Source organism: Syngnathus acus, chromosome 22, assembly GCF_901709675.1.
Source record: "Syngnathus acus chromosome 22, fSynAcu1.2, whole genome shotgun sequence".
In the NCBI taxonomy this organism is placed as follows: Eukaryota; Metazoa; Chordata; class Actinopteri; order Syngnathiformes; family Syngnathidae; genus Syngnathus; species Syngnathus acus.
In genome coordinates, this window is record NC_051106.1 from 6,606,408 (window position 1) to 6,626,238 (window position 19,831).

General features: G+C 43.9%; 1 protein-coding gene and 1 long non-coding RNA gene across 5 annotated transcripts; one reads left to right on the plus strand and one right to left on the minus strand.

The window, feature by feature from the left end:
• Positions 1-311: 311 nt before the first annotated feature.
• Positions 312-18,763, minus strand: rps6ka1 (ribosomal protein S6 kinase a, polypeptide 1). Of its 4 annotated transcripts, none has more exons than XM_037240836.1 (22): positions 18,322-18,763; positions 14,268-14,312; positions 5,820-5,936; positions 5,652-5,733; positions 5,446-5,526; positions 5,296-5,375; positions 5,116-5,222; positions 5,005-5,042; positions 4,792-4,934; positions 4,657-4,727; positions 4,504-4,592; positions 4,227-4,291; positions 3,929-4,031; positions 3,726-3,856; positions 3,453-3,578; positions 3,291-3,380; positions 3,069-3,227; positions 2,800-2,961; positions 2,446-2,522; positions 2,245-2,362; positions 2,040-2,177; positions 312-1,902 (listed from the first exon to the last, which is right to left on the minus strand). In XM_037240836.1, the coding sequence occupies exons 1-22, from the start codon at positions 18,382-18,384 to the stop codon at positions 1,780-1,782; spliced, it is 2,208 nt and encodes a 735-aa protein (XP_037096731.1). In that variant the 5' UTR covers positions 18,385-18,763; the 3' UTR covers positions 312-1,779. The 4 variants fall into 4 exon arrangements, with proteins under 4 accessions (XP_037096731.1, XP_037096733.1, XP_037096734.1 ...); XM_037240838.1 differs by lacking the exons at positions 14,268-14,312; positions 18,322-18,763 and adding exons at positions 6,786-6,839; positions 7,638-7,789; XM_037240839.1 differs by lacking the exons at positions 14,268-14,312; positions 18,322-18,763 and adding an exon at positions 7,638-7,785.
• On the plus strand, positions 16,337-18,190 carry LOC119115926. Its single transcript, XR_005096209.1, has 3 exons — positions 16,337-16,347; positions 17,295-17,301; positions 17,969-18,190. It is a non-coding gene; the product is annotated as an uncharacterized LOC119115926 (long non-coding RNA).
• Positions 18,764-19,831: the final 1,068 nt, after the last annotated feature.

Genomic DNA, 19,831 nt, shown 5'->3' on the forward strand with positions numbered 1-19,831 from the left:
ATGAATTTTTCACAGATATACAAAAGTAAAACTTATATAAAAACAACAGCAACAAATAAAAGAAATTTCAAGCAAATATTGGAGTAAAATTTTATGATAATTTATTTATTTTCAAAAAGCCTCGAGTTTTTACTTTTTCTTTAAAAAAAAAAAAAAGTTAGCCCCAATTGATTATGGGCAACTTCCAGTCATAAATTTCATTAACTTAAAAAAATGCCCTTGCCACCTCATCCTGAGCTCAACAATGTCATGAAAAGGATGAAAATTACATGACCAGTACAAGCACAACTACACATTATTCCATGAGACAGTTTACTGTAGCAACAGAATCTTTAATATTTTGTAAGATATAAAAATCTTCATCTTTATCATATAATAAGACACACCACGTTTAGTCAAAGGAACAATGTTTTTTTCCCCTCAATCACAACAAACAAAAGAATGATAGAACTTGATGATCCCTTTTGAGGTAAGACAGCTGGTTGGACAATTTCACAGCCTCGCAGCTCTTCCCTTCTTTTATGCAAGACATTTCGACACCTTCCTCATCAAGTAGGCCTTTAGGCACCAAGCTGAAAGCAGGACCTACCCTGGGAAGCTAACACGTCATTTGGAAATCATAAGTGGAAAAGTGTATGCAATCTCACAGGCAGTAACTTGACACATAATCGAATCCCCCAAAAGTTAGGGATGTTCGGCTTTCAGGTGAAATGTATCGATCAATTCATGACCACCTAATGTTAATTTGCCTATAACCCATTTTCAGGTTCACCCTGAAAATTTCACCTGAAAGTCAAATACCCCCAATTTTTTATGACCCCGTGTAAAATAAAACTGGCTTGATTCAATGGAGAGAACAGTCTGCCCGGCCTGCTTGTCAATACATTACGAGACCTTTTATTTATTTTATTTTTTTAAACACGTATGTAAGCAATGTGCTCAAGTTTGTCTTGCACTATTTTCAAGCGACGCTTTCCTCGGACAAAAATGAACACCAAAAGCAGCCAAGCACAGGAAACAGCATTGAAATTGTAATGGAGGAGGGGGGGGGGGCACAAAAAGCCAATGTAAATGTTTGAACATGCCGAGTCTCTTTCACAGAAAGCCACCAGAAGATGTGTTGTCAAATAAAACATATAAACATCACACACTGCACGTCATGCAACTGACACTGTAAAAAGAAACAAGATTGACGTGAACAAAAAAATTCCCAACAATCCCCATGTTTCTGGCTGTCCCAAAGCCAAAAGAGGCATTTAATGGCAGAAATATATATTTTCATATATTTTGTTTCTTTTATTCACATTACTAACCCTCCTCGACGTTGACAAAAACTGTTGAACAGCATTTTGGACACTACTGCGGCCGCCGTGCTGCCGGCACAAACGGATTTAGCGGCGCAAATCCGCTAATGTAAAGCTTATCTTTACGCACGCGCACACACATGCATACACATACAGACAGACAAAAACTGGCAGACAAATAAACGTGCAGCAAAGTGACGACGTCCAGTGATGGCTGAGCGGGCTTTGTGTGGCATGGTGGTCGTGCAGGAACACAAGTGCGCGCACACGTAGATTACAAACAATCACCCCCCCCCCCCTCCCCTCCCCTCCCCGTACATCTTTGGCTGGCCCCACTACAAAAGTGAACACAACAAGATGGGTTCTTTCAGAAGGGGGGGGTTCAGGGTCACAGTCAGGGTTCCTTGGCTGGTAGCGCCCTCCCGAGCGAGCTGGTTGGTTGGGTGGCTTTTTTGTTTCTCTCAAGACAATGTGTCTACAGGGAGGTGGACGGAAGCTTCTTGACGCGCCGCTGGGCCAAGAAGGAGCTCTCGATGGGTTTGAGCTCGGGGGTGGGCTGCGAGTTCTTCAGGGCCGAGTACGTGGCCGCCATGGCGCCCTGGGACGGAAATAACAGTGCTGCATTTATTTGACATCCTACCTTCTCATTTTTAGATTTAAATAAAAAAAGAACATAAATAGTAAATTTAAAAATGATTTGGATCAATTTTGGATGCTGTCATGCGAGAATGATACCTTGACCAGTTTAGGGTCCTGGAGTGGGAGCTGGCTGTTGGGGAGTTTTTCTCTCTGGATGATCCAAGGGTGCCTGAGGACCTGCTTGGCGATCAGTCGCTGATGTGGGTCCACGTGGAGCATCTTGGACACCAGGTCCTACAGTAAGGAACACACTTTAAGTCAGACTTAAGCCCTCTGGAACAAATAATGTTACACAAGTCACCTTAGCGGCGTCTGACACAGTGTCCCAGTTGCCTCCAGACAAACTAAAGTGACCGTTGCCTATCCTGTTCAGGATCTCATTGGGAGTGTCCTCAGGTCCGTTAGCGAATGGAGTAAAACTAGAGAAAGGAATCAATAAAACAGGACGGCGTGAGGATGGAAACGAATTATACAACGCAGTTTTAAGAGTGTAATTATTTACCCGGCCAGCATGGTGTACAGCAGTACTCCCAAACTCCAAATATCACAGCCCTCATCATAACCTTGACGCTTCAACACCTAGCGACGACAAATTATGTGCGCGTTAAGGCATCAATATTGTTCTCCAGTACAATAATCCCCCGACTCGCCTCACAAAAATCAATTTGATAAACTCCCACACAAAAGCCCGCTTGCCAAATACAAACCACTGTCGACATGCTAACGGTTAGCATGAATGGTTGAGCTTTTACAAGAAACATATAGCAATACAAACAGGCATACATTGTTTATCCTCTCCAAAAAACGACAAACATTTCCACCATTTTAAATATGACACAAGATGTGCCGGGCTCACCTCAGGAGCCACAAAGTTGGCGGTGTAGCACGGGGTCATGAGTAGGCCGTTGTTGGCGCGCAGCTGCTTGGCGAAGCCAAAGTCGCAGATCCGAATGGACTCCGGGTTCCCCGACTCGTCCACGTAGAGGATGTTGCTGGGCTTCAGGTCTCTGTGCACCACCTAAGACACCATCAGTAAATGTGTAATGAAAGATACGTACGTAATCATCACATTTAAAAAACCAAAACAAAGATGGCCGCTGATAACTAAATATGCTGCACCCTCACCCCCTGCGAGTGCAGGTACTCCACAGTCTTGGTGATGGTGTGCAGCACGGCGCTGGCCTCCCTCTCCGAAAAGGACTTTTGCTTGAGGATCCGATCGAGCAGTTCTCCTCCGCGCATCAGCTCCGTCACCAAGAACACCTGCTTGCCGGTATCGTACACCTGGAACCGACACGAGGGAAGTCAATCGAGGTTTGACTTGATTATTTAAATTGTTTTCCTCACATCCTTCAGCGTTATGATATTGGGGTGCTGTCCGTATCGAAGCAGGATCTCGATCTCTTCGGAAGGGTCTGCGCTGGTCTTGTCAATCATCTGTCCATCACAAAAAACACGATTCTAGGCCTTGTCTGAGGTCATCCAGGTGTTTCGGCGACCTGCTTGTACCTTGACGGCGTATTCCGTGTTGGTGGCCTTGTGGACGCATCGCTTACACACAGAGAAGGAGCCCATGCCGATGTCCTCTTTCAAGATGTAGCCGTCGCTGAACAATAAGTTCTTCCCATGCAGCTGCTGCAAGTGGACAGGAAATAGTTTTGTAGCGCCATTTTGAGACAGATACAAAAATAAATTGTTATTTTAATAAAATGTCTTTCATTTTAACGATTAATCGACTAACCAACGGATTATTTTGATCCATGAAAGTTGCCTACTGCTTACCTGGACCACCGGGTGCGGCGGGGGCTTCACGGGTTCCACTGAACCTTCTTCCTCCAACAGAGTTGACGCGATGAAGCTGAAACCTCGAAACAGCTGGTGAGCTCCGGCACTTGGCGGCACGCCGGGAGAGTCTGAGGATGAAAAGTTGAATGGTGTATTTATTTATGTGTTTATACTTCCAAGGTGTTCCTGACTTTTATTACCTTTTGGGGTGCGGGAAGTGAACTCGGAATCAAAGTAGAACGTGTCATCGGGACGCGCCACGGCTGGTTTGAAAGGGGGTTTCACCTCTCTGCGGAACAGTTTCTGGCACAGGTGAAAACAGTTTTGGATGAAAAAAAAAAAAATACTAGCAGCAATAATACAGTACTCTAATTCATTGGTAAAAAAATACAGAAAAACAAAACCATAAAACAATTAAATTAATAGGAATGAAATTATTTTTTGGATGACTCCCCCAAATAAATAAATAGACAAAAAAATACAAAATAACACACTCACATTCCAGTCAATGTTGGAAAACCATCCGTGACGTTTGAGCTCCTCTGCTCCATCTGGACCCGATCCTATAGTGAACCCATGGAAACAATTTCAATTTAATTACATACTTTTTTTTTTACATGTTCAAATTTGGCAGGGTTATTAACATTCTTCTGTGTGGTAAGTCAACTTTGGGAGGCATTTTAATTTTTTTCTTCGCAAGCACTTCTCAAGCCTATAAAATGTGTTGACAGCCAACTGTGTTGCTCAACTGGCTGCAGTGAAGGAGATAACCGACCCAATCTGTTGCTGGGGTTCCTCTTGAACAGAGCTCTTAGCAGAGACTGGGCCTCTGCGCTGAGGAACTGAGGCATTCCCAAACGTGCCCTGCAAGAGATAATTGGTCATCATCAGTGATCCAACCAAAGTACAAGTAAACATTTGCACTTACTTGAGGATCAAATTCATTGTTTCTTTGCGATCTTTCCCATGAAATGGCAGCGACCCGGTCAACATTTCAAACTAGAGGAGAGAACATGACTTTTACATAATTACCTAAAAATATAAAAAAAAGTTCTTTCCTTACCATCAGTACTCCAAACGACCACCAGTCGGCGCTGTGGGTGTGTCCTACCCTGTTGACCACCTCAGGTGCCATGTACTCCACCGTGCCACAGAACGAGTACGCCTTCTCATGCTGCTCAATGCCTTCTTTGCACAGACCAAAATCTACGAGACAGCAAAGGAGACTTTTGATGAAGCATTTCAGGAATTATTGATCTACTTGCTATTTTCTCACCTGTGAGTTTGATGTGACCTTCCTCGTCCAAGAGAATGCTAGACAACAAATGTAGGATATATTATCGTAATTGCATATTTAAATGTGCAATTTGGGAAGCACTTCTTTTACTTTTCAGGCTTCAGGTCTCTGTACATGATGCCCAAGCTGTGGAGGTGGTCGAGGCCCAGCGCCAACTCTGCGAGATAAAACTTGACGTCCTCCTCAGTGAACATCACCTGCGAGATGGAAATTCGGTTATGATGCATGAGAACGCAACGTGTAGCATCAACACGCCGAGGGAATTCTCACCTCTTTAGACAGTCGGGTGAAGAGATCGCCTCCTCGGAGGAAGTCCAAGATCAAGTAGAGTTTCCCTTCAGTCTGGAAAGCTGCGAAGAGAATATACCAATGTTTTTTTTTTTTTTGAAGGAGGTGACGGGAGCAATTAAGCCGACTAACCGTAGTGCAGCTTGACAATAAACGGGTGGTTGACATCAGCTAGGATGTTCCTCTCCATCTTGGTCCTCACACGATCTCTCACTGGTGGGGAGAAAAGAAAAAAAAAAATCCTTTTATGGTATGGCGGTCGTTTTTTCGCCGGAGGACATTGTTTACACGGTTCTGACTTTGATTATATCGTTCAATCACAAGCTGCTCTCTCTTACCTTTGAGTGTGGCCTTCTTGAGGACCTTCATTGCATAGAGCTGGTTGTCATCAGGAGGGGTCACCTTGCGCACCAGGAACACCTCAAGTATGTGAAACACGAGCAATGTCAGAAGAAAGACTGCAGAGGATGAAAAGATACACGCGGCTTCCAACTTGCACGCTTTACCTTCCCAAAGGAACCCTGGCCCAACACTTTGAGCAATTCAAAGTGAGACGCGTCTGCTTTTTCCGAACCTTCTTTGACCACATGGGTGATGTTGATTTCTTTGATTTCGCCATCATCCTATCCACAAAAAGAAAGAAACAAGGATTTGGCTAATGTCCAAAATGCTCCTGGTGACACACCGACCTGTTATTCTCAAAGTGAGGTACAGATTGACTTGTGGGTGAAAACGGGCTCCCTTTAGTGGTGTGAAAAATAATGAGTTGTTTTTAAAGTTTTTTTTTTTTTTATGTTTGATACCAATTTTTTTCAGACTGTTACCATAAATATATCTAAGCAATAATGTGTTAATAATTTCACATATAAATTGCATCCTTGGCCAAACTATGAAAAAAACTGCGACTTATAGTCTGGAAAATACGGTAGTTTTGTTTAACCTATTAAAAAAACGGATTAAAGATCAAATTGAAAAAAATATACCCACACATGGTAAAATGCCATTTATATTACAAAATGTAGACACGGCGCAAACATACAAGCCCTACCACAAAAACAACAGATCGAACTGAACTTTAAATGACATGTTGTCACGGTTACCAGTGTCCAGCGTTTCAAAGCAGGCAAAGTATCTGCAGCCGCCGCCAAGCCTTTGGGTTTTTTGGACAGGTAGAACGGGAGAAAGCGACCGAGTTTAAATCTCGCCCCGGGTCCCATGTCCCAAGAGGTGACACTCTAAGGGTCTTGCTGACTCTTTTGTTGTGCTCCTCTGACTGACTGACTGAGGGAGGTCGAACATGAATCAGAAGCAGGCAACCAGGAAGGAAGCGGTTGCTTTCATTCTCACCCTCTTGCACCCAAAACGGCACAACCAAATGAAACACATGAGACGATATGTCATTTTAATTAAGGCCAGATGTAATTCATACAAATGCGGTCTCATTTAGGGAGGAGTAGCAGGGAGTGACTTACCTGGCCACTCATTTGGGCAAAGTCCTTCTCTATCCACGTGATATGAGACTCGTTCTAAGTGGTGTTGGAATGGAGAGTTGACATGATTATTTTTTGTTTGGCTTAGATTAGTCACTATGCAAGCACACACACGTGGAGACAGACGGAGTGTTGGGGGGGGGGGGGGGGGGGGGGAATAGGGGGATAGGACAAGTCCGGACAAGTCAGGACAGGACAGGAAGTGGCTTTCTCTGCCCTCTCTCTTTCTCTCTCTCATTTCCTCTCTCTCTCTCTCTCTTCTTGAGCTGACTTCACTTCCTTCCGGCTACAAAAGCTCAACCTGTACGCAGAAGCCGCTATTCAAAGAGCGGCCTTTCAAAGTCAAAGACACAATGGTGACCACTTATGACTGGACTCCAATGAAATATTTGAAAGGCAATAATAAATCTCTCCGTGAAAGCAAAGTATAATTCACATTTGTGCAATTTCTGCAGTGTCAAATTTGGAAAAGAATCTCTTTTTTCTTCCTGAATTTTAGTGATACTTTTTCCTGTTTGCCTCACTGGCTTAAGAAAGGAACATTCCACCCCAAAATCAAAAATGGATGCCTCCGCAATAAGTCCTTACATCATCCTCTATGAATTAGGAAGTCGAGAAATGGACATACGAGTTAACAACAATAAATCAATTTATTTGTTTATTGTGTTCATTTTTATCCTTGCCTGTCTGCTAAGCTATTTGACATGTTAAAGTTAATCAGCTAAAAAAAGTCTGAAATTAAATTAGATGGCCACACACAAAGACATACAAACATATAACAGATTTATTTGACACGCTCAACATGCTAAAAATCAACAAAAACCTGCCACTTGCCTCTCTCGTGCGTGTTTTGGTGCGGAATAATAACCTCCACATGTCCAAATATTTCCATGTCACTTGGAGCCAGCACGCACCGGCTTACAACCGCACAAGATTTACTTTGAGTTAGCCAACATGTTCGATGTGTGTTACTCACTGGCTTTGCATACGCACACACACACACACACACAGCAAAATGGGAAGTGAGGTTTTTAACCACCTAAGTAGAGTGTGACTACATTGACGAGAACTGGGCACAAAGGGGAAGGTTACAGTGAAAATGCGGTAAATTTGAATTTCTGTGTTGCTCTTTCTTTGGAAAGTAGAGTCACTTGCAAAATATTAAAAAAAAAAAAAAAAGTGAAATAGAGAAAAAGGGGGGGGGGGGTGTCTTCCCCTCTTTAGCTAGCCAAACTATAGGACACAAGAGGAGACCTGCTAACTTGTGAAAAAAAAAAAAACACACAAGGGGCCAGTGGCAGACACTTAAGAGGAGCCGTCATGCAGAGCCAAGGTTGGCCAAGTAAGGGCATGTTCACTATATACACTCGCAGTCTGTGTAGATGCTAATTCATCCCGGCACAGAAGAAAATTGTCACCTCGCAGCATAATAGTCCAATGAATAACACACAATTACAACATTTATCCACGGCTGTCTTGACACGGCTTCCTCTTTTCCTGCATCTTTTCAACTGGTGACAGTTGGAACAAAGAGCAGCCAAGAGGCCATTACAGGATCCTTTTTTTTCCCAGATTCATGCTTTGTGTCTCCTTCCACCATTTCTGATCCGCTCCAGATTTACGGCTCGCAGACCACATTGCTTGTACCAAATTTTCAAGCAGTAAATCTATGTGTGCTGACTTTGACCTAGTATTGTCGAGTTCTGAGAAAGATGATCTGCTGGATGTGTCGCTTGTGCACCCGAACATGTCAGGTGAGAGCTTCTAACGTTTTTGTTTTCCTTTTTGTGGAGAGGCGGGGCAGACGCTACAAGTGCACCAAATGCAATCCTCCAACCATTAAATCAAGGCGCTTTAATAAAAGCGTAGCCTGGAGCGGTTGAGAAGAGGCTTAAACTGCAAGGAGAAGTCAAGGATCCAAATAACACAGCTGCTTGCACTGCATTAAGACATAAAACCTCTCGCTACTTCATCTAAGTCTCGTTTTCTGTTTTTACTCTTTGGGGACTCTTCATTAGGGACTCTTGCATAAATAATAATAAAAAAAAAAAAATCAAATGCCTTTTTAGTCCACCCCTGACAAAGCAGAGAACCTTCTTGGTCACATGATTCCTTAATCTCCAGGCTTGGTTGGATATTTCATACAGGAAGCTCTTCCGCAACACGAGGTCACCTTTTCACCCCTTTTGGTGTCGTCCACAACACGGGGTTAAAAGATTGAACATTTAACAGGACGTTCCATCTGCTCGCTGTGAGTGACAGCTGCAAACGGACGTATAGGCTAAAACATTTCCATGGAAAAGGCACAGGAAACGTGTGCGGGATTAGCACGGATGCTACAGGAAATCCTGCGTTGGTCAATCTGGAATATTAATAGCACAACAAGGATTGCGGTAAAATGAGAGGCACGTCAGACAGTTGACATGAGCCTGAGCAGAATGGAAGGATGATGATGATGGTATTAGAGTTTCAATTAAGATAGCAGGCACGTTAATTATGTCGTTATTGATCCATGAATCGAATTTGAAAAATGTCTTACTTTCCATGCCGTTATGTAAAAAATCTCAGTATTTCAAATGACATGACAAAATAGATTCATTATGATTCCGTTACAACAATGGTAACCGTTGTTGCCGCGGTAACCATGTCAACCGTTATTTTGCTCCTGGGTCCAACAATAGTGAAAAGTAATAGAAACAAGTAGCAGCAGAGTAAATTCATTGACTGGAATGGAAAATAGACCAAAAATATATTTTGAGGTGGTTTTTGGCGGGGAAATAAGCTTTCCGCCATGGTAGTAACTGTAAAAGACAAGAGCAACCGGTTGCCACGTTCTCCTCAGTCGACCCTGAAAGGGAGAAGTGTGAAACTATGGCAACTGTGTTCCTCATCTTTGTGAGAAGTGGTTGCGAGGACGGCGTCTTTACGCAGGAAACGGCCGTGGACAGCAAGCTTTTATGCCAATCGTTGATGGACGAGTTCTCTTACTGACCGAGTGGTCCTTTTAATAGCCTCGAGCAAATACCACCGTGGCCTTTAAAGGTTTTGGGGGGCTTGAGAATAATCACCGGACCAAATCTGAAAAATGTGATGAAAGAAAAAAAAAAAAAAAAAAAAAAAGAGTCATGAATGAAACTCTGAATGAGCAAGAAGGTTTATAGCTACTCAGTGTAAAAAAACATTTTCTACTATTGCAGGGCTTGGCGACGCTGAGGACACGGTAACCATGACGACGCCGGCTCGCGGCAACCAAGGATGGATAGAGGAGGGGCTACTGAAGGCAACGGAAATATGCTTTGAATTATTTGAAGGGAGGCTGAGGAATAACATCTTTAATTGTTGACGCGCTGACAGACGACGACTCGCGTCCATGTTATGCTGCGTTCGGGTGAATTTTCTAGTTTGAAATAATTAAAAACATAACCGTATATAATACTTGAAATATTTTTGTGAGGGAACCAACTTTTCTGTTGAAAATGCTTATTGGGGGTCTATGTGAACACAAACGGTGGAGTAACACATGTAAACAGACAATATAACAATCATGACAGAATTAAAAAAAACATTACCAGTATTACTAATCATCGTTTTGAGTTTTTTTTTATTGTGAGTCTATTTTTGCATTACACTGCCCAAACTTGTCCCACAGTACTTTCTACTCATCCGACTGCTACTGACAGCAACATACTAGCGATGCTTTTGATTCCCTCCACCCACAGAATTTAGAGTCTCCCGCAAGCTCGAGGGGGGGCGATTCTGGGTAATTGGGTTATAAACCATGGCCCCGCCTCTGCGTGTGTGCGCGTTTGGCCAGTAGCTCTGCAGAGCCACCTTCTACCATGAACAGCAGATTCTGTTGATGATAAGCGCACACAAGAGAGCGTCCGCTTCAGTCGAGAGCACGCACAGACGCACACGAGAGTTATGCCCTTCAAACCAAACACACAGTACAATTGTGTATACAAGTCCGAGATTGTGTCGAGATTTCCATAGGCTTTGCTTCAATGCAACACAAACGGTGCAGCAACACATCTAGACTGACAAGCTAATACTTATAAATCGCCTACGCAAAGATCGACCGATATTGCTGACGCACTGAGAAGTACTTTCCTTGTTGTCGCCACCGCGTTGTGGTTGTTTTCCGCCAACCACCCGCGATTTTTATCACGCATAAAGAAATAAAAAGCAGTTATCGGCGGCGGTCTGTTCGGGTGCTTATCGTTGCGCTCGTGACGACATTCAGCGAGAGAAGGGGGAAAAAAAAGGCTTTGGAGGACATTGCAACACAAAAGTGATGCTATAAGTCAGTGACTACCCCTGCTCCCCCCCCCTCCCTCCTCCTGACCTTCCCGTGGAATGCGGCGTGTTTGGTTCTGCAGGGTTGTTCGAACACGCCTCCCTAGCTAGGAATCACAGTGACTGCAACACGCACATGCGATCATCTCGCCGCAGGTTTGTTTGACAGTTTCCCAGTGGCGAGCCCGGCGGGAAAAGGCCAAGCTGGACGTCGGCGACCCAAGCTGGCCGCCATCTGCGCTTTCCAGGAAGTGCTGTGGAATTGATGTAACCTCGACAAGACCCACAGAGAATTCTTGGATTCTTGCAGAAGCAGTCAGAAACCACAGAGATGTGGTTCACAAGAAACTTGCAGTAAAATACACCCACCAGCCAAAACATTATGCCCACCAGCAAAATTTAAAGCGTGCTTGAAATAACAACGTGACGACTGCTGGAGGGGCTTCAATGCAAATCCTACCTCTTAGGCAATAGAGAGGTCAGATTTGTTGAAGGGCCGTTTCCATGACGACCACATGCGTGAGCATACGCTTAGCGCTCTCCTAGCTAGGCGGGGAAATTCGTAACCTTGCCGTTTCCTGGTTCGCCGGGCTCCGTGCCCGCCCTAGGCTCCGTCCGCTTGTCAAGTGCGGCGCCTACGCACTCGCTCCTCCGGTAAATATTTAATCGGGTCGAGGAACACTCGACACCGAGGCTGCTATGAGCTCGACATGGCCACGCAGGGGAATGCGTTGGATTGAACAGGGGTCACCAACATGGTGCCTGCGGGTAATATTCAAGGGCCACATTAGCAGTCTGTAGGCTTCTTCTAAAAATAGCTCACCATACATTGTGATTTTCTAGGAATTCTTCACAAGACATTTATTTTACGTAGCTGTGCATAATCTCTTATAATTTATTTGTATTATTTATTTCTTTAATCCGGTTCAGCACGTGTTGAAACTGCATCAAACTCATTTTTTACGAACAATCGGTCCCATCTTTTCGTTTGGTAATATGATTGTCCTCGGTCTCGACTGATGCTTTCCGAGCTGCTTGCGTGCGTTCCCATCTTCTAATTTGTTTCCATAATTTGACTCTGATACGGTGGCCGTGACCGTCAAAGGCACACTGCACACTTTTCCGTCCGATTCTGTCTATAATTTACTTTGGATCATTTAATAATGAAATGCGGATAAACGGCATATCTTTTATCACCGCTCTCATTACGGCAATTTTGCAGGGTCTCCGTGTGAAAGAGGCTCACATTTCTTTTCGCTTCACTCCCATGACTCCCACGCGGGCCGAAAAGGTGCCTAGCGTTTCCTCTCCCTTGCCTTTTCCAATACCTCATCATCTACGGCCGCCGAACCATACCTTCCTTTTAATCGTGCCCTTTAGTTGCTTCTATCCTACCAGCGCCTAACTGCAGTGGAAAAATAAAAAGTCATTAGCCACAATCTCTGGTGCATTACCTCGTTCTAATTTCTGCCCTCTGGCTCGTAAGGTAGGAGCTCATGCCGCAGTGGGGTGACAATTATGTAACAACAGGCCTGCATTCGACATAAAATTAAATATAGACCAAATTGCTCTTGTAGTTTATTGGTCGCATCCGTCACTGTTGAAGGCAGAGGCGGAAAAACTTCCCCTCACTCAAGTTAATTTAACAAGAGCGCCGCAATAGTTTAAACATTCATCCCGCGAAAAAACATCAATGAGTAAACTTTGACTGAGGTCGAGACATTTTGTTCACTTGAAGGAGAAAACTGGGTAATAATAACTCCTCCCCTGGCACCACGGATGAGATGATTCCCTCCATCGATACGCCTCGGCCTATGCTGCTCGTGGACGCTGAATCTATACGAGCTGAGGAAGCCCATTAGACGCACTTGATCCGGAAAAAAAAAGTCTGCGGTCGTCATTAGAGTGCTTCTAATTCCTGTTTTTAATAACTGCAACGGTAAAACGCATACTCGTGAACCCTTCAGAGAGCCATCATCTAATTGGTTACAATTTTACTGCCTTGATTTCATTTGATGCCCGCTTGCAGTGCAAAAAAAAACAAATCAAGAGCAAAAAGACAGTCAGCAACAAGCTGGCGAGTGGATCACGCAGCACCTCGCTTGAAATGAAATGAAATATCGCCTCAGTGGTCGCAGGAAACGCATCAACGAAGATGAGACGTGCTAACAAACAACAACGGAGAGCGAAACAATTACAGGTGCGGTTCCGATCAAAACGCCGCGATGGATTTTTCCCAAGGCCACGTCAATGTCCTTCCAGGAAAACAATCCCGTTCCATTGGAGAAAGTCAATTTCCTCGTCGTCGTATCGAATGCGGGATTCTAATAAATTGAAGCGGAATAAATAGTGGCTCCAAGTGTTGTCCAATCAATTAGCGCGTGAAAAGCACCATTCCGGTTGTAATTGAATCTTATTGATGGCGTATTGCAATGCAAGAGAGCAAGGTATCAGATGTGATAAACGAAGCTGTGATTTGGATGAGCGCATTTCCCCGTGTGGTGACCCCAATCATCGCAGGTCATTATAACGTGAAAGGATGCTAGACGGGCTTCACCCCGCCTCCATTCAATTCACAAGGACTGAACACAAAAGCCAGCATGAGCACGGTGCCCCTGCAGAATAACACAAGAGGAAACGGGATCGTGTTCCAAAGGGCCAGATAATAATGGAGGCTGGGGAGGATTTAAAAAAAAAAAAAAAAAAAAAAGGGCTGACTCAGCCATTCTTTACGAGCAAGCTTGTGCACGTTTGTGATGTGATCGTACGCTTAACGGGACAACTGGGGACACGCAGCCGAAGCTACGGTTGTTTGAAATAAATCATGTAATAGAGAGTAATAAAATACATCTCATTACAACCTAATTACACCCACAGAAGTGGAAAAGAAATCTCGTCTTAAAATATGAGATGCCTATTGTAGTATCATCGGTGACCTGTGAGAGGCAGCATAGTGCCCGGGGGCAGACTGCTGGAAGATACGAAGAAGAAAATGCTAGGCTAACTGTTAGCTTGTCTACATTGTTGTTGGGGGGGAAACAAGTACTAACTGGCCATGTAAACACAGCAGTCCAAATGTCCCCGGTCAAATTAGTTGTGTCTTTAATTAATCGAGTGTGTGTGTGTGTGTGTGTGTGTGTGTGTGTGTGTGTGTGTGTGTGTTCCGACCTTGACAGCAGGTGTGACTCCATCTTCGGCAGTACTCTGGCCATTCTGTCAAAGAGAGCAGAGTTTAGAAAATTATCAGTGTGTGTGTGGCATAAGTAGATATTTAATGTAAAAAAAAAAAAATAAAAACAAAATACAAAGGGCAAACGCCAAAGACGTGTTGTCCGGTCACATTTAGAATAAGCTGAAGTGATGTCGTGGCTATCCCGAGAGAGAGACATAACGGTACGTCACAGATTGCTGACTCGTGACGTTTTAGCGGCGACTTTGCCGCTTTGCTGCCTCTTCACATTTGGGACGACAGGGCGCTTGTTTATTCTTTGTGGGGTTCATCTTGAGAGGGTGACTCATGCACAACGATACACAGGAAATATGATGACTCAGCATTGCTCCAGTTTTGAAGTCTCATTTGTCGTATGGATATTTTGCTAATGTGATCTTTGAGTCAAGTCAACTTCTTATGGGTCATTATGAGCTGGGACATAGGTCATGACCCCTTAGAGCCCGCGCGAGTGAAAATACAATCAACGCTTTTACGGTTTTATGGGTAGGTGATGAAATGTGAAAACATGTCCAACTGCTTCCGCATATAAGAAGAAAAAAAGAAGAGCATATTTCGGAATTCTGCTCCCAAGAGCGCTCCCCCCCCGCCCCCCCCCGGTGAATGCCACAAATTCCACTTTTACTGGCAGCTTTCTGTAGAAGAGAAACAGAAGTCACTTCAACCCTGAGATTGAATTCAAGACACTATTACTGTACAAGGGACGTCACTTAAGCCATTTCCTCCAGGCACAAACTACTTGAGATCATTTCCAGTCGAGCCTTGTGGTCTTTTAATAACATTCGACGTTGTAACACCAAACTTGTTTGTTGGACTTTGAACAAGAACAGTCATATCAACTCCGAGAGCCATAAAGTCAAAATGAGTAATCTGAGGTCGCCATGGGAACGCCACAGACCACGTTTCTTAATACAAACTGGTGTACCATCAACAGGCCTTTGAAGCAATTATGGATACATTTTCAACATGCCGTGGTCCGGTAGTTTTTATTGAAACCTTGATGCCGAGCACTCCGCTCATGCATGTACAGTACACGCTCCCGATACCGTTCCTCCGACACTTTCAATCTCATTAGCCACGCTTGGCCGATCCAAGTGGCCCAGTTAATGGCGCCGGCGCTCCCCTGAGCTTCCTCAACGAGAGCGCAGACACACGCGCACCTAAGCACACAAACAAGGCTCAACACGTTAATAAGCGAGGAGGCCTCTCGATTAAACGCGTGGGAATCGTATTGAGCAAACGTTAGTCCAATAGGCGGCAAAGCGGAACTTTTCATTCCTGTCTGGTCATAAAAAGTCAACAAGCTCAGGGCTGCTCCGCTGTTTGAGTTGGTGAGATAAATCTGTTTTACTAACATAACACTGTATCCAAGCAACAAGAAATACAAGGAGCATCTTTTTAGCCGGTCTTTGTAATCCTAGCCGGCTAAATTTCTCGGTATCTCGGTGAGTATTGATTGACAACCACTTTGCTAAATCCACCAAATGGACATTATCTATATTTATTTACCATTTTGGGCTTTTAGGTTTCTGACTCCCACCAATAATCAGGAAAACTAGACCTCCAAACATTTAGCATTAGCATTTAGCAAAACAAAATATGGTGGAACAATTTCTGCTGAGGATTTCCCACCAGATTTATTTTTGCGGAATGTCTGTCCCGGAAGTCGGAGATATTATCGAACGTTCTCCTTCACCGCCACAGTCTTGCTCAGGTGTTCCGCAGGTCACGCCCAAATTAGCAGCACTTAATCCCGCGCGGGAGATAAAAGCCACGAACTCGAAACGCTCGAGTGCTCGGCCTCGAGAGCAAACACACACTTGACGAGAAACGAAATATTGCATAAGAACCCAAAATAGCTTCACTTCTCTAGTCTGCTACACTTTTTAGAGCGGGTGTAACTAATCGTGAAAGTTTTAGAGTACAAGTGAAAGTTTCCGTAGTTGGATGGTGGAGATCTGGTGTGGATGGATCAGCAGGATCGTGACAAATACCAGAAGCCATTGCAGGTGGCACTGAGTCATAATGGAGGCACAGCGGTGGGGATGATTGCTCCATCTTTATCAGCGCTGATTCACTTCAGATCAGACGTCATTTCCCCGCAGGAATAAAAATCAATCCGATTTTGACAATAAAGCTGACTGACTTTTTGACTTTGATTCACAAATGGACCTGGACCAGACCTTAAAGTATCAAGCAAGCCGTGGTGTCATAGCGAAGCAGGTCAACTCGCCCCATCTGTCTCCCGGTCCAACATGCTCAATTGGTACGTTCTGCTCCGAGGTGTCTGCCGGTGCTAGCAAAGTGTGCAGCGGCCCGATATGGAGCTCACAATGATTAGCGGCGACTGGTGTGATTAAATTTATCATAGCTTGGGTGATAATGGTGTTGTGCAGTCCGATGATGGGGAAAAAAACCACATTTATTTTACCCATTTGAAATAAAAGTGCCCATTTTTCCTCCGTCAATCATGCAATAAAACAGGCAGGCAATTACGCTCGACACTCTTTGCAGGGTCAGCACTAGCATCTGTTCGGAGGTGTTGCTGACAAGTAGACCGGAAAAAAAAAAAATACGATAACGACACATTATGGGAGGGTGACTCATTATGCTGACTGCGCCAATGTATAATATGGACGGATTCATCAAAACTCATTAAGCCAACTCATTAGTTATTAATTCACTCCCGTTGTTGATATTTTTAGATACTTGGGATATGAATTCATAAATTCTTCCTTCTTTCATCTATTTCTCTTGCGCGCTAACTTTCGGAAAACCCCGCGGTGGTCTATTTTAGTTTTTGATTCACACTCTAGTAAATGGATGTTCTCTGTGCTCAGTTTTATGGTAATACAAGTCAATGATTAACTGCTTTAGCAAGTTTGGATTCTGTAGAGGAGTCAAGATGTCTTTTTTCGGCCTGGATAAAAAAAAAAAAAAAAATGGGGGCAACTCGTTTAAATGAGTCAGCATGTCTTCTTTAATGAGAGAAGCTAAAAAAAACAGAATGATTGAGATCAACTTGTGAGAGCAGGATGTTCAGAAAGGGTACCTAAGGTAAACGATAAGATATCAACTTCCGGATCAGAATGCCCCCCCCCACAAAAAGGCTTTCAATCGACAAATCAATTCTCACGGTACAGAAGATTGAGGACGTTGTGTAATACCGTGCACAAAAGAGATCAGAGACAGAAGGCATGAATATTACATGTCATCTGGCCCAGCGCACATTTTGGCAGATTCCCGCAGCTGTTCAATTGGATGGTGTCAATGACATTCTACAGGTTGCCAGAGAATCGGAATCACTTTGAAATCGGGAGGAAACAAAACAGCAACCAGGTGCTTTTCCCCAAATACAGCAAAATGCAGTACGATTTCCAAGAATAATCTTTCGGACAATATCCGCAAATCTAATATCCATCAGATGTGCTTGGGTAAATTCATTTCGGGGGGGAGCTGCAGCAGAGTGGAGAAGTGTATAAGGCACTTATCTGGATTTGGAAATGCTCTTGAGTTGAAGTGACAATGAATATTTCCAAATCAAGATACATGTGGAAATAACTGAGGTGAAGTGATGAATCACCTCTTTCAGAGTAAATCTGAGGCTTTAAAAAGAAATTATACTGGAGTATTCATTAAGAGGTGATTCACAGTTTAGAGGTGCAGAGTTCGATTCCGGACTCGCCTTCCTGTGTGGAGTTTGCATGTTCTCCCCGTGGCAGCCAGAAGCTACGTACAATTAACCTGTGTAAATGGACGGACGCATCATACAGTCAAAGTAATATTATTTATAATCATACCTCACATTATAGATGGTCATTTAGGTGAAAGGCTCAAACATGCATGTAGACATTTATGAACATATCCCTCCCATCCGAATATGATAAGATAACCGGTTGCGAAATAGTTACGAGTCCTTCCAAGGAACTTATCCAAATGTAAAATTCCACAGTAACTGGACTAAAACGTTGCAATTCCGCACTTGTGGTTTACCTCAGTCTCCAGCTGGACAAGTTCCATGGTGGGCCATGGCTCGGCAATCTGTGCGAGCGGCATGCTTGCGGATTTGCCCCCGTCAAGATGCACAACTTCTCAGAAGGGCTTCGGGCTCGGTTCGGTGCTGTCCACAGTCCTCGTGCACCACTCGGGGTGGCGGGGTTCGACAAACAGGTGCAATCGTTCTGATTTAATTCGGATCGCTCCAAAGTGGTAATCCTGTTGAGAGTAGAATAAATCCAGGTAGCCTACTACTCAGAGGTGGAGAAACCTAGGTGTAAAAATAAAATAAATAAAAAACAAAACAAAAAACAATCCTGGAGGAATGACACCAAGTCCGGATTGGTTTCACAATCGAAGCCTTGGGTCCTCCACGCCGGGCTTCCTTCCTCTTCTCGCTCTTGTCTTGGTAGTAAATAGCTCAGCGCAGCCTCCGAGCCCAGATTGTCATTGGCACACTCCCAAAGACGAGATTCATCCTGCCCTCCTTCTTTTCTTTTTTTTTTTTTTAAATCCTAGCTACTCTACCACCTACGTCCGATGTCGCCATCGTCGGGCAGAAAAGTGAACTGCATCTACGTCATTGGGTTCAAGGCGAGCTTTATGCAACAAAAATAAAATAATTCACTGGTAATATGGTGAGATCTTTATTATTTGGTTAACTTATGATAAGGATCTACCCAAGATAGGTTGTCAATAAATAAGAATTAAAAAAAAAATAATGCTAGGCAAAACTTGTTGCCATGCAGAATATAGAATATTCATCATACTTGTTATTGTGCAGGTCTACCTAATGTATAACGTTTTTGAAGGCGTATTTAATTTCTCTGCATAAAAGCATGTATGGTATAGACAAAACATTATTTACAAAAACCTCCAATTTTATCCGTGATTTGGCATGCAGTGTGTTGTTTGAGTGTGTTTGGGCTTCATCTCTATTCATTGACAACAGCTCTCGTCGTGAGGGCCCTCTATGATATAACACACCCCTTCTGCTCTCCAAACTTCCTCGCTCCATTCAACAGCAGAATGTTTCGCTCGCGCCAGGCTCCGGTTACTATTGGCAACTGGAGAGCATCAAACTGTGGATGAATCTGACTTTTTTTTTTTTGGGAGGGGGGAGGTGGTTAAATTAGAATGAATGTGAGGCTAACAAAGAGAAATGTGCTCGATGTACCTCGACTGTAAAAGACAAAAAGGCTGGGTTAGGTTCGTCGTGCTCCTTCAAAGTCGCCCCACATCAAGCTATCGATTAATCTCCATGATTGATAAGCCTTTGTTGTTTAGTGCCGCATAAGGCATTGATTCGTCTCTCCTTGTATACCAGTCGTCACAGATCTAACAAAATGAACACAAAGTGGCCCAAAAATGATGCATGGAAACCTCCGTGACTCTCAAGTGACATCAGAGGTGACAGTGATGACTCAGAGGGAAACCCCAGGCATGACCCCCCCCCCCCTACTTTAACGTCAGCTTGAAGTGAAGAATCCTGAGAGATGTGACTCAT

What these genes read in the sequence shown, in the direction of transcription:
- rps6ka1 (XM_037240835.1), bottom strand. Translation starts at nt 6,530, where the DNA reads ATGGGACCCGGGGCGAGATTTAAACTCGGTCGCTTTCTCCCGTTCTAC. An exon ending in CTTTGAAACGCTGGACACTG is followed by an intron (nt 5,937 to 6,413) that starts GTAACCGTGACA and finishes TTTTGTGGATAG; the next exon opens with GATGATGGCGAAATCAAAGA. An exon ending in ACACGGAATACGCCGTCAAG is followed by an intron (nt 3,381 to 3,452) that starts GTACAAGCAGGT and finishes TGTGATGGACAG; the next exon opens with ATGATTGACAAGACCAGCGC.